Source organism: Nothobranchius furzeri, chromosome 16 (genome assembly GCF_043380555.1).
Source record: "Nothobranchius furzeri strain GRZ-AD chromosome 16, NfurGRZ-RIMD1, whole genome shotgun sequence".
NCBI lineage: Eukaryota > Metazoa > Chordata > Actinopteri > Cyprinodontiformes > Nothobranchiidae > Nothobranchius > Nothobranchius furzeri.
In genome coordinates, this window is record NC_091756.1 from 48,099,459 (window position 1) to 48,113,312 (window position 13,854).

A 13,854-nucleotide genomic window follows, 5' to 3' on the forward strand; every position below is an offset into this window, starting at 1 on the left:
TTTATTATTTCCAATTAAAAAAAGGTTTGTTTTTCATCAAACCCACAGGTGCTGCTGATCAGGTTGGCTTTGTCTCTACAAGTGGTGTCAGCTGTTGAGAGTTAAAAGGGTGAAAAGATGTTGGCTTATTTGCACAATAGTTTGATATATTCATATACATTTTTACTAGTGAAATCAAAATTCATTCATCTTTATTTTATTGGAGCTGCAGCTGCCCCAGTGCTTCCTCCTGCAGAGGTATAAAGCCTTCCTGCTGATGGGAGGAGTAACACCGGAGCGCAAGCCTGAAAAACTCGTTTAATCCAGTCTGCTTTCCTGTCAGCCGGAGCGCCAGGTGGGCCGGGTGTTTCTCTGAGCTCTCTCCGGACACCATCCTCGTTTTTAACCTGGTTTTATTGGTGCGTTGGTGCGCAGCTGAGCAGGACGCCCGAGACACTGCGCCGAGTCTGGGATGGCTGCTGACCGGAGAGACGCTCCTGAGAGCCGGCTGGAGAGGAGCAGCCACACGGCGTTCATCCACAACAACACGCTGTACGTGTGGGGGGGCTATCAGGTGAGACTGCCCCGTCGGCGCGATGCTGCGCCTGATTATTCTAAATGAAAGGTGACGCTATTTGTGAAAGTCAACTCTGTAAAGCTACAATGCAAATTCAGCTTGAAAAACTCCAACCATATCTGAAAGGAGTTAAGAGATGTTTCTGGTTCCTTTGATGGTGAAACTTGGTCCATTCATCCATGGATGTTCTTGTCTGGGTTCTCCCTAATGGTTAAACAAACTCAAACCACCCATCAGATTCGAAGATGTTGCACAGGAGAAGGAAGTATCTATTCACCCATTTTTAATGAGATCCTTACATTTTTACCAAAGTCCTTATTTTCATGCCAGCTATATTGAATAACAATTTCAGCATTTATATTCAGCTTTATTTAGCTGATTTCAGTTATTTGTGATGGGCTTTCCAAAAACTTTTTTAAATGTATGTTTGACAATAAACAAACAGGGAAGCAATCTGACTGGGTAAGAGTGGAATACAAGAGCAGGGGGGAAAGAATAATGTAATGTGAGAAGTGTGGAGAGAAAACTGCTGTTAAAATGCTAAACGTGACCAACTGTAGCAGCTCATGTACCACTGTTTATTCAGCACATCACAAGGGCTACCTCTACAGATGGTAGACTAGAATAACTTCAGTTAAATGACAACCGACTTCATAAGGACACTTTTTTGATGAACTTGATCTTTATAGTCATGTTTCAACTTCACTGGTTAAATATTCCTTTAAAATTAAATTTGCAGGCTTCAATTGGCTTTAAATGATCAGACTGTTTAATTGCTAATTAAACATCTCCGTAGATGAAACGGAGAAACTGATCAGATAAAGTGAAGATACAGTTGGCCTTGAACTGAAGGGGAAACAAGCAGCAAAACACACTGTTGCTGTACTTTACTTCAGGGACGTACCGCATACTTAAAACGGTCAAAAAAATAAAATCTGAACATTTGGGTTTTTTGAACTGGTACACTTTGGAGCCATGTGTTTTCAAAGAGTTTGCAGCAACATGTTTCAACAAGAAAACACCCTTAAAACAATATTATAAGCTGACTTTTGGCACCCTTTTGGTGCACGAATGGTCTGTTGGATGATGTTTCCTCTGCTTTTTGTTTCTCTGCAGGTAGCTGCTGGTCAGGATGTCATACTGCCCAGCGAGGAGATATGGCTGTGTGATTTAGACAGCGGGAAATGGTAAGCTACGATAGGAGGAGGCTGTTTATCAAAATGAAAGCTGTGTCACCTTGACATCTAAGTTAGGAATGCAGGCCCGGGGTGTGTGTGTGTGTGTGTGTGCACATTCTGATTAAAATAATTAAAAAACACACAGGGAGAAGAGACACAAGGTTTGATTACGAAGGCAGGGATTGTTTCATTAATGTTTATAAGTTGGAGTAATCTGTCATGGTCCAGATACCAGCAGTTTTGCTTAATTTGCCTCTTTTTTTTTTTTTTTTTTTCAAAACAGGGAACATAAGGAGATAACTGGAGATGTTCCTTCAGACTTGTCAGGTTTCTGTGGCTCTAATATTAACAGCCAGCTCTTCATCTTTGGAGGATGTGACTCTGCAGGATACTCAAACCAGGTGATCACCCATTGCCTTCTCAAGTGGCCTAGCGGTATGAGTGTAGTCGGCATTAAAATCCCAGTTGGGTCATGACAAAGACTTTAAAAATGGGACCCAATACCTCCCTGCTTGACACTCAAGGGGTTGGTGGTGGTGGTGGTGGTGGTGGTGGTGGGGGGGGGGGGGGGTCCTGAGTGCATCCACTGCAGCTCACTGCTCCCCATGAGAATGAGTCAAATGTGGAGATGTTATTTCACCAGTGTGTGTGGTGAGTAATGGTTTTTAACTTAATTCTAGCATACGGTAGATTTTATTTATTTTTTTAGGGATGCACCACAAAATGAGCTGATGGTCAGAATCTGACACGTGCAGCTTGTCTGATGGCTTCCCGGTGGAACGCACTGTTACAGAACTCGTTACAATGAGCTACTGGAAGAGATTTTCCATGTGGATTTTCACCTGCAGAATTTTATTATTTGATCATGAATCAAACATTTTTTTATTATCTCTTCATGGCTTTTAGATTTTTTTTTTTCCCAAAATTCTTTTCAGATCAATGTCAGTCGTAAGGGCATCCGTTTGTTTTGTACAACATGGACCAACAATTTCTCAATCCAGTTTAAAAAAATAAATAAATAAATACAGCGGAAAACTTAAACTGATCTTAATCATCTTGAATTTTGGAGTAAATATATTAAGCCACCACATTTATTCACCCCTGGTGAACACTAAGTGGCTTCAGCTCAGTGAGCTAAAATTTGATTTCACTCCGGCAAAGCCATCGCCCCAAAACATGACTGCTACCAGATCACCCTCGTTCTTAGTTAAAAACTTTATCGTTGTTTGAGTCAACTCTATATGTAAATATCAAGAACCACTAAATTCTAACAAACCTTAAAGTCAGTTGTAGATCAACCTTCAATAAAGAGTTGGTCAACCCTGTTCAAGATCATATTTATAGCTAAATCGACAAATAAATAAAAAATGGGGAAAAACTAGTTCAGTTTTATTGAGCTAAATGTTTGCGTTAAAAGCCGAGTCTTGCCCTGAATGAATTCTCAGCCTTTATTTAACTCAAATCTATGCAATTGCTTGTCTAGTTCAGCTAATCCTGCAGGAATGTATGATGCAACTTGTTAAAGTGGTTTCAAATCTTTGGGTTGAAATTCTGAAAACTAATCGGGATAAGTTGTAATACTATTTCAAAACCCGTAGATTAAAATTAAGCATTAGCTCCAGACTTCTACACTGTTAGTAGCATCGGGTCTATTTTAGTAAATAATCCCAGCCTTTAAAGACTCGTAATCTGGTGTTCTAAAGCAAGCATTAGTTTTTGTGTATTTCCAGTTTTTATTGAGAGCTGCTTGCTGACCTTTCACCTACTAGCTTTGTTTTTGTATAAGTTAGATTTTTATCTCAGTCTTCCTCTGTCTGTGTGTGTGTGTGTGTGTGTTTTTTTTTTTTTTTTTTTTTTTATGCTACCGTGCCTCCCGACGGCCTGGAGCAGAGGAATTAACTCCTTTCTGTGGTTCATCCACCCTCTGCTGCACATTTATATCAAAGGTGGGGGTGGTGGAATTTCCTCAGATTTTGCACAAACATTCACCTGAAACTCGAGGAGGAACCTAATTTATTTTTGACATGAAGGGTCTCGGCAACATCACAAAATGTTTGGCTACGACACAAGAATTTGAGTTGAGTTATTCTGCAGAAGCAGGTTGTTGACTTCCCACAGGACTCAAAAATGGAGGGTTTGTTCACAGGAATGGTGAAATGCCCCCTTTAAGCAGTAATCCTTGTATTTGTAGAGTTGCTGTTTGACATTTATTTAGATTGGTGGATGTAAACCACAGCCATCCACTGGTATACAACAGGGAAGTGTTAAAAGGTCTTAGGTTCACATGTACAAATGCATTATTGTGAAAGAGAATTTGCTATTGTGTTTTTTTTTTAGTTAAGAAAAAATCAAGACTTTCCTATTCTCCAAATGTACCAAAATGTCCCCACTGTGGGATAATAAAGGGAGTTCTCTTCTAAACGGTTTTGACATGTGGGTTAAACTCCTGTGTCTAAAGCTCCAACCAGACTGTTTGGAGATTAACTGGGTGGATAGCTTTATTATCATAGTTTGTGGACAGATTATATTTTATAAATTTCTTCAGCATCAACTTAAACACATTTTAATTCTGATTATAATCACTTCACTACACCTTTCTCCTGCATTAGCTTCTGATAGAAAACAGATGGTGAAACATATGAAAAGTCTTTCAGATCTGTCACACTGTCACTTAAAGAGACGGTGTGTAGTTTTACCATTCATTTCTGGAAATATCCATCAAAATGTTGTTGAAAATGAAAAATGCTGCCCAGTTGTTAAAATATTGTCGGCATCATAACATAACTATAAAAATCGGGTCTAAAATAAATGGGAGCGGGTCTACGTCTCTGGGCGACACCATATTAGACACGTTTCCTTCTATGGGAGCCTCTTGAGGACAAAATACATTTTCTGATTTGTAACAAATGGTTACAAAACTTTCATCATTCTTAAATGTTGTTGTTTTAAATCTTTACCTCTTGTTGCCAGTGATGAAAGCGAGTCTATTGTGCTTGTTTTGCTAAAGTTTGCACACCCCAGGGCTTTTTGACCCTGATGGACATCTGTTAAAGTCTTAATCCAACACAAAGCTACGGCTTGCTTGCAATGATTTTGGTATCTACTGCCTTGTATTGCTAGGAAAAATACAGTCACTTTAACTTTCATGGACTCTCCCATCTTGACTCATGACGGGGAAGGCTGTTGTTGGGTTTAGCGTTCAGGAAAAGTCCGAACATTTCTGCTTCTAAAAGCTAACATTAGCATTTCTACTACATAACAGAACTTCCCATGCTTGTGTTTGTGGAGATGAAACACCAGTGTTGCAAGTCAGTGGTGGAGTTGGATTGCTGTTAGCCAATCAGAGGAGATATGTCCAAATATCAGGAAAGACTCCAAATCCTGCCGTCTGAATCTCAGCAGTGATGTTGCTCACTTCCACTTCCTGGAAATTGGTGCCCCAGATCTTTGTTCCCCAGAGTACGACTTACCAGGCATTCCTACTACACCACTGCAAATGTACGGGGAAAAAACGAGTGTTCCCCACTTTTAAAGGGATGTCAGGGAAGGGAAGTTTTTAACATTGTCCGTTTACTGGTTTGAGTCTTCTGTTGCTGTAGATATTCAGAGCTGACGTCTCTCAGCTGAGCTGCTCCTGGATCAGAGTGACGGACACAAAAGGAACAACACCTTCACCTCGTGACAAGCACTCCTGCTGGGTGCACAGAGAAAGGTTTGCTCAGTGGAGACTTGGGTGCAAAACCTGCTTAAAGATCAGCTGGATCTGTTCTAATATCTGAATTGCTGTTCTGAAAGTTGTTATAATCCAGCTAATTTCTTTCTTCCTGCAGGTTAATCTACTTTGGTGGATATGGATGCAAGACGATTGGAGAAGTACGGAACACCTCCTCATCCAGCTTCACTGTGGAGGAGATGTCTTGGGTAAATAACACTTTTCCTGATTGATCTTTATAAATATTATCAGTATTTAACGTGTGTTGTTATAGGCGACTATTGGAGACACTTTATTTCGCTGTTGGGGATGGAACAATGAGGTCAATGTGTTTGATCCACAATCCTCCACATGGAGCAAACCTGAAACTCAGGTGAGTGGAACAGGAAAATCTGGTTTTAAATTCTCAGTCATCCAGGGCATGGCCTTTCTGCAAAGCATCTCGCCTTTCATTCAAAATGCATCTGGAATTCTGACCCCCTGAGGTAATGGATGATAAAGACACTTTATATTTGCTCAATCATAACATCCAGGCTTTAGTTGATCGAGCTGCTGTAAATCTGCTCTATTGGTGGCCTTTGTTTGTTTGCTTGTGTTGAGGAATTCTACCTGACCCTTTCAAGTCCTGTTTAGAATCCACACCAGGAAGCAGAATAGCTCGTTAGGATCAACCAAATGTCTTTGTTCTGCAGGGCACTCCATGAAGCCATGTGAGAACAAGGTCAAGGCTAATTCTTGTGTTTTATGTTAAAGGAAAACGAGCACGACAGGAAAGTATTGCCTGTCTGAGGTTATAATTTTGTGCAAGCCACTACAACGGCTCAAACAGTCCAGTTTACTGAAGAAGTTAAAAATCTAGTAGTATCCGAGTCATTCACAACACTTTGATAGCTAATAAAGGGTCTAAGACACTCATTTGACCAATAAATTGATACCTCTATCATTTTTCACATAAGACAACTTCGGTTTAAAAAAAAAATAAAACTTCTATTGAAGGGACTTAAAAGAAATCAGGGTCCAATACAGAAGGCATGGCATTCTTTAGTTATTAGACATGGTAGAAGACATGGAAGTGTTCTATCAAACACTGCATGTGATGAGGGCTTGTGGTGTGGTGGTTTTAATGTTGTGGCTGTGAATCTGTAGGGTCCGGCTCCTGCTCCCAGAGGATGTCATGCCAGCGCCCTGCTGGGGAGCAAAGGCTACATCACCGGTGGAGCGGTGAGTTCACTGAGCATCTTTAAATGTTCTCGAGATGTTTCAGCTGACCCATTTTGAGTGGTTAGAACAGCAGCATGCATCAGATTAGTGCTCTACAGGATTGTGCTTCCTCTTCTGTGGATGCGGTTTGGGTAAAGCCCTTTCCTGTTTCTGGTGCTCCTTCCTGCTGCAACGTGAGACACTCTGGGATGAATAGCTTCTCTTGGATGAGGACCTTGACCATCCTGCACGAAACCTCTTAACTTTTAAGAAATGTTGCCTGACGTTTTAACCACTGCTGAGCTTAACTACTGTTCCTGTTATTGAACAAAAGCAGCTAATATCAGACAACTCATCTGTTAAAGCAGATAACTGGTTGTTGGTGGATGATATGTTCCTGTGACCGATGCCTTTTACAGATGGACACTTTAGAACTTAAGGCAAAGACCACTAAGAAATTCTGCTTTATTTACAGGAAACGGCAGAATTGGACATTTTCTGCTTGGACCTTGAGACCTGGACCTGGACTCAAATGTAAAACTCCCTCCCAATAATACAGCTAACATATTTTTTCATTTTTTACAAAAACTTGTATGATCCTGTGTTTTTCTCAGTGACTTCCCTCCGTCTCGTGCACCTCTGGGGCGCTCCATGCACACGATGACATCCACATCGGACAAAAACCTTTTCATTTACGGCGGCCTTGGCATTGATGGTAACACCCTGAGTGAGTTGGCTCCCCTCTGAAACACGGCAGTCATCTTCTAAATGTGTCTGGAGACTAAAACTCTCCATTGAATCCGTTTTTAGACGATGCTTGGCAGTTTAACACTCAGAGACGGGAGTGGACGAAAGTGATACATCCACACAAGGACAAACCCAGGTACATTTCAGCAAACTAAATTTACAATTTGTACTATTTTGCAAACATTAAAGCATTTTAATTGTAAATCATGATATTCTTTTAAATTTGCCAGGGTTTGTCACACTGCCTGTTTGGGGAGTGATGGTGATGTTGTGGTGTTTGGTGGAAGCAGCAATCTCTGCATCCTCGTGGACTCGGTGTGTGATTTTAGTTTCACAGTATTTTCTCTTGCTGACGCAACCTAAAAGTGGCAGTTTATCATTTTGTTGCTTTAACCTTTGAAATAACGGCCATGATTACCATTATGATTCTGATCCTTGAGTAGTTTAAGGAATGAGATTATGAAGTGAATCATGTGGATGTTGTGTGCCACAAAATTAGTTTGTGGACAGACTGTATTGTAAATATACATGTTCTTATACATGTTCTTCAGTGTCAACTTAACTGAAAACCCATATTTTAATGATAGATTATAATCCGAACTAATCACTCTGAGATTTTCATGCAACTGAACATGAAAATAGTCTCCTACACCTATTTCCTGCATGAGCTACTGATAGAAAATGGATGGTGAAACTCTAGGATTTTAAAAGCCTGACAGATCTACGTCACACTCAACATTCATGGACTCTTGACTCACGACTGAAGGATGTTGGTTAAGCGTCCTGGAAACGGCAGAGAACGTCTCAGCTAGTAGAAGCTAACCATTAGCAACTTCACCACACAGCAGAACTCCTTCATGTTTGAGCTATTTTTGGAGATAAGTGATCGTTGCAAAGCAAACAGTCAGTGGTAGTCACGTTGCTGTTAGCCAATCTGAGGCAAGATGTCTAAACTTTATGAAATGAGACTCCAGATCCTGTCATGTTCATCCACTTTCTCCAACTGACTTCTGTCTTATATATATATATATATGTATATATATATAAATAATTTATTTTTTTTAATTTACCAACCAGATGTTTTAACTGAACTTATCTATTTTTAACAAAACTCTAAAGGAAATGGAAGTAAAGCTGGTGTTGCTTTGGCTAGCTCTTGCATTTTATTTCATGAATAGCAAATGTTTATCTAATCAGATTTCTAATTAAATCTTTTCAGCTGGCAGTTCTGAGAGCTCCGTCACCAAATCACTGCAGGGACATTCTCATCTTTCAGACCAGGCCGTACTCTCTCTACAGGTAACCTTGTAACTAGAACCTAATCTTTACTGGCAGTAAACTCACAACAAGTTCTTTGTACTTTCTGTTTCCGACTCATTTCTAGTCATTGCTGCACATTTTGTACGTTCATTTAAACACCGAGTCATTTCTACTCCACCTTGAGCCCATGTGGTAATTCATGTTCGGGAGCTGGAATTAGACTAATGAGCTTATTGCTGAATATGAGCAACCATCTGCTGTAACCTGAGAAAATGTTAGATTTAGGTGCTTGTATTTTTTTATGCTCCGAAAAGGTGAGACTTGAGATTTCGAGTGAGTTTTTATTCATGCTTGAACAGTTTTTTTTAATTGCTTGCTGTTTCATATGGAACAATTTAATGAAGAATTTAATGAAGAGCTATGTTTTAAAAATGTGTGTGTGTGTGTGTATATATATATATATATATATATATATATATATATATATATATATATATATATATATATATATATATATATATATATATATATATATATATATATATATATATATATATATATATATATAATATCTCCATGGGAGAGGTGTGCAGAATGAAAGGACAGTATTTCCTTTAAAACTTGCATTTTAATTAAAAAAAATACATTTATTTTGACGGGCACACCGGGTTTGTCAACCAGCCACTAGAGGGCACTAATTTGGGTTGTCAAACAGTCCAGTGAGGCTGGCTATGTGGAAAATGGTGGACACGCAAGTCTAGCAGCTGCTTCTGAGCCCAGAAGACGTCACTATTCTTCGAAGAGGAGCAAGCATAAAAGATCTAAAACCAGAGTGAGTTTAGGTGAAGTCTACAACAGATGGACACAAAACATTTCACATATCTACAGTGAACCTGGTATCCCAACGGCTGGAAACCTTGTTCTATTGTTGCAACTACAACCTCCACACGCTAGATGTTGCTTTGGTGTTCGTGTTCCATAGTCAGCCTTTAAAAAAAAGAACAGTTTTCATTTCTGTGATCTAAACGGGATGAGTCTAGTTCTGAAACACTTCTTTCACACCTAGAATAATTAAAAAAAATCACAGCAAAAGGGGGAAAAAATAAACTACCAGATGCTGTCACCATTAGAAAGAAAACAACTGGTATCCATGTCTAAGAAAACAAGTTTAGGTGTGGTTGAACCAGCTGGTCTGACCTCATTCAGCTAAAGAGAACTGACTAGTAGATTGAAGAAGTTTTTTTTCATTAAAATTTTAGTCTATTTTATTTGACGCATGTGCTAATTCCATAATCCAGACTTTATGGGTAAAATTTAATTCCTGTTAAATTTGAGAGTTGGACTCCACCAAGGCTGCCCTTAATCACTGATTCTGTTCATAACTTTTATGGACAGGATTTCTAGGCACAGCCAAGGTCCTGGTGGCCTGAGGATTAAGTCTATGCTTTTTGCAGGCTTCATCAGACTCTGATCTCTAGGGATGTCCTGTTCAGATATTGATATCGGCCTAAAAACACTGTATCGGATTATATCGGACCGCATCAAATCTCCGTTATTAGCAGTTTGTTCTGATTTAAACTCCATTGCAGCAATTCTATCCAGCAGCGCCCAGATCCAGCATGCAAAGTTCATGTATCAGAACTGTGTGTGCTAGCAAAGTGGCAAGGAACAATATCAGCCATGTGGTTGTATTTTGCGTTAAAGCCTGAAAAGACATTGTGGCTCAGTGCAGCAATTGTCATGCAAAAGTTTCTCATGGTAGAACCGAACTGGGGAAGATTAATACGTTCAACCTCATCGTGCATTTGAAGCAGGATCACAAAACATTGCATGAGGATTTTTGCTGTGTGAAAACTTGACACTCAACTTGCAGCAGTTGGTCAGCTGTTCACATTTGTGCTACCAAATGTTAATAAAAAAAATTGGTCAGTTTTTTTTTCTACTTACTCTTGCTGGCATTTTCTGCTTGAGTAATATCACTTAAGCCTTTTATACATTCCACTCTTGAAAGGGGTATAAGGTATGTATGATTTGTGCTGATATCAGTCAATACTGAAGGCTGCAGTGTCGTATCAGAAGTGAGAAGTTGTATCAGGACATCCCTACGGAGTCCAGCTTTCACTGAAGCGGTTCACAGTTGAGTGTGAAGCAGCTGGGATGAGAATCAGCTCCTCTAAATTGGAGACCATGGTCTTGAGTCTGTAGAATGCCTTCTCCAGGTCAGTGATGAGGTCCTGCCTCAAGTGGAGGAGTTTTAGTATCTCGGGGTCTTGTTCACGAGTGAGGAAAAGATGGAGCATGAGATTGACAAGTGGATTGGTGCTGCGTCTGCAGTGATGCGGGTGTTGTACTGATCTGTTGTGGTGAAGAGCGAGCTGAGCCGGAAGGCAAAGCTCTTGAATTACCGGTCGATATACATTCCTACCCTCACCTATGGTCACGAGCTTTGGGTAGTGACCAAAAGAACGAGATTGTGGATACCGCTGGAATGAATTTTCCCTGCAGGGTGTCTGAGCTCTCCCTTAGAGAGGGTGAGAAGCTCTGTCATCCAGGAGGGGCTTGGAGTAGATCTGCTGCTCCTGAGAGGAGCCAGTTGAGGTGGCTTGGTCATCTGGTCTGGATGCGTCCCTGGTGAAGATTTCTGGTCACTTCCAACTGGGAGGAGACTCATGGGAAGATCTTTGATAAACTGGAGGGACTGATATGCCTTAGGATCCCCCCCCCCCCCCCCCCCCCCCCGAGGAACTGGCCCAAGTGGCTGGAGAGGGAAGTGCGGGCATTTCAGATTAAGCTGCTTTTCCAGCGACCCGACCCCAAATTAGCGGATGGCAATAGACGGAGAGTGAGGAAGTCTTATCTGTCTGTCTAGATCTCAAAAGAAATTTTATTTCCAGTGAAACAAAATTCATGACTACTCATTTGCTTTACATTACTGATTTCTTAAGATTAAATTTATTTATCAAAACATGCACAGACCAGCTGCTTAAAGCGGTAACTGAAGATTATTCAGAATGTTTCTTTAAATTTGAAGTGTGGACTCTGATTCTGCAATGTACCAGTTCTCAAGCTTGCATCCCAGTTCAACAGCTGCATTTCAGTCTAAATTAAATTGAAATATCGATTTAAGCAGGAAACTGTCTCAGTTAAATACCTTTATTTATTTTTAACCTTACTCAAATATCAGTTAATAAATTTGACAAACTGATATGTTGGAAGTTCCAAAGTTTCTCTCTCTCTCCGTGTGTGTGTGTGTGTGTGTGTGTGTGTGTGTGTCCATCAGACTCTGTGAGGATTTCATCGCAGGAAACTGTCAGCTGTTCAGACTGCCGCTCGACTTGCTGCCTTCAAAACTTGGCAACAGAATCAACAAAAGGGTTTCATTTTTCTCTGCTATGACTCCACTTTTACAAAATGAAGAAATGTTTTACAGCAACAAATAACCTGAGCCAGTTATTTTGTTTGTGTTCATAATAACTTTAAAAGACTTGGTGCTAAGTTTTTTAATTTTTTTTTTAAAAACTCCTATAGTTTGTAAATAAAGTTTGTAGGTTTTAACTCTTAAGTTTTAATTAAGGTGATTCTGATTTTGAATAAAGTTGCTGGTGTTTACATTCTTGTGGTTTGTTTGTTCATTTCAGAATGGTCAAAATTAAAAAGGGTAAGTGCAAGATGACACTAGAAGCCAAACTAAAGCTACTCTGCTCTGCAGGTGCATACAGTGGGGCAAAAAAGTATTTAGTCAGCCACCGATTGTGCAAGTTCTCCCACTTAAAATGATGACAGAGGTCAGTAATTTACATCATAGGTACACTTCAACTGTGAGAGACAGAATGTGGAAAAAAAAATCTATGAATTCACATGGCAGGATTTTTAAAGAATTTATTTGCAAATCAGGGTGGAAAATAAGTACTTGGTCAATAACAAATTCAACTCAATACTTTGTAACATAACCTTTGTTGGCAATAACAGAGGTCAAACGATTGCTATAGGTCTTTACCAGGTTTACACACACAGTAGCTGGTATTTTGGCCCATTCCTCCATGCAGATCTTCTCGAGAGCAGTGATGTTTTGGAGCTTTCGCCGAGCAACACGGACTTTCAACTCCCTCCACAGATTTTCTATGGGGTTGAGGTCTGGAGACTGGCTAGGCCACTCCAGGACTTTCAAATGCTTCTTACAGAGCCACTCCTTTGTTGCCCGGGCGGTGTGTTTGGGATCATTGTCGTGTTGGAAGACCCAGCCACGTTTCATCTTCAAAGCTCTCACTGATGGAAGGTTTTGGCTCAAAAGCTCACGATACATGGCCCCGTTCATTCTGTCCTTAACACGGATCAGTCGTCCTGTCCCCTTAGCAGAAAAACAGCCCCAAAGCATGATCCCACCCCCATGCTTCACAGTAGGTATGGTGTTCTTGGGATGCAACTCAGTATTCTTCTTCCTCCAAACACGACTAGTTGAGTTTATACCAAAAAGTTCTACTTTGGTTTAATCTGACCACATGACATTCTCCCAATCCTCTGCTCTATCATCCATGTGCTCTCTGGCAAACTTCAGACGGGCCTGGACATGCACTGGCTTCAGCAGCGGAACACGTCTGGCACTGCAGGATTTGATTCCCTGCCGTTGTAGTGTGTTACTGATGGTGACCTTTGTTAATGTGGTCCCAGCTCTCTGCAGGTCATTCACCAGGTCCCCCCGTGTGGTTCTGGGATTCTCGCTCACCGTTCTCATGATCATTTTGACCCCACGGGATGAGATCTTGCGTGGAGCCCCAGATCGAGGGAGATTATCAGTGGTCTTGTATGTCTTCCATTTTCTGATAATTGCTCCCACAGTTGGTTTTTTTTCGCACCAAGCTGCTTGCCTATTGTAGATTCACTCTTCCCAGTCTGGTGCAGGTCTACAATTCTTTTCCTGGTGTCCTTCGAAAGCTCTTTGGTCTTGGCCATAGTGGAGTTTGGAGTCTGACTGTTTGAGGCTGTGGACGGGTGTCTTTTATACAGATAATGAGTTCAAACAGGTGCCATTAATACAGGTAACGAGTGGAGGACAGAAAAGCTTCTTAAAGAAGACGTTACAGGTCTGTGAGAGCCAGAGATTTTCCTTGTTTGAAGTGACCAAATATTTATTTTCCACCCTGATTTGCAAATAAATTCTTTAAAAATCCTGCCATGTGAATTCATGGATTTTTTTTCCACAT

The 13,854-nt window shown here is 40.5% G+C and overlaps 1 protein-coding gene across 1 annotated transcript; it reads left to right on the forward strand.

The window, feature by feature from the left end:
• The first annotated feature begins 203 nt into the window (after positions 1–203).
• On the forward strand, positions 204–12,262 carry LOC107387646 (kelch domain-containing protein 1). The gene is made up of 14 exons (XM_054749347.2): positions 204–334; positions 415–553; positions 1,673–1,743; positions 2,018–2,135; positions 5,334–5,446; positions 5,565–5,655; positions 5,721–5,819; positions 6,593–6,667; positions 7,122–7,180; positions 7,261–7,373; positions 7,457–7,529; positions 7,624–7,708; positions 8,613–8,692; positions 11,934–12,262. Exons 2-14 carry the CDS (start codon positions 452–454, stop codon positions 12,091–12,093), a joined length of 1,239 nt encoding a protein of 412 aa, XP_054605322.2. The 5' UTR covers positions 204–334; positions 415–451; the 3' UTR covers positions 12,094–12,262.
• The last annotated feature ends 1,592 nt before the right edge of the window (positions 12,263–13,854 follow it).

Excerpts from the sequence above, each read along its gene's own strand:
- LOC107387646 (XM_054749347.2), top strand. The coding sequence starts at position 452 with ATGGCTGCTGACCGGAGAGACGCTCCTGAGAGCCGGCTGGAGAGGAGC. Across the intron at positions 7,530-7,623 it reads CCACACAAGGACAAACCCAG|GGTTTGTCACACTGCCTGTT; the intron begins GTACATTTCAGC and ends TAAATTTGCCAG. Across the intron at positions 8,693-11,933 it reads AGGCCGTACTCTCTCTACAG|ACTCTGTGAGGATTTCATCG; the intron begins GTAACCTTGTAA and ends TGTGTCCATCAG.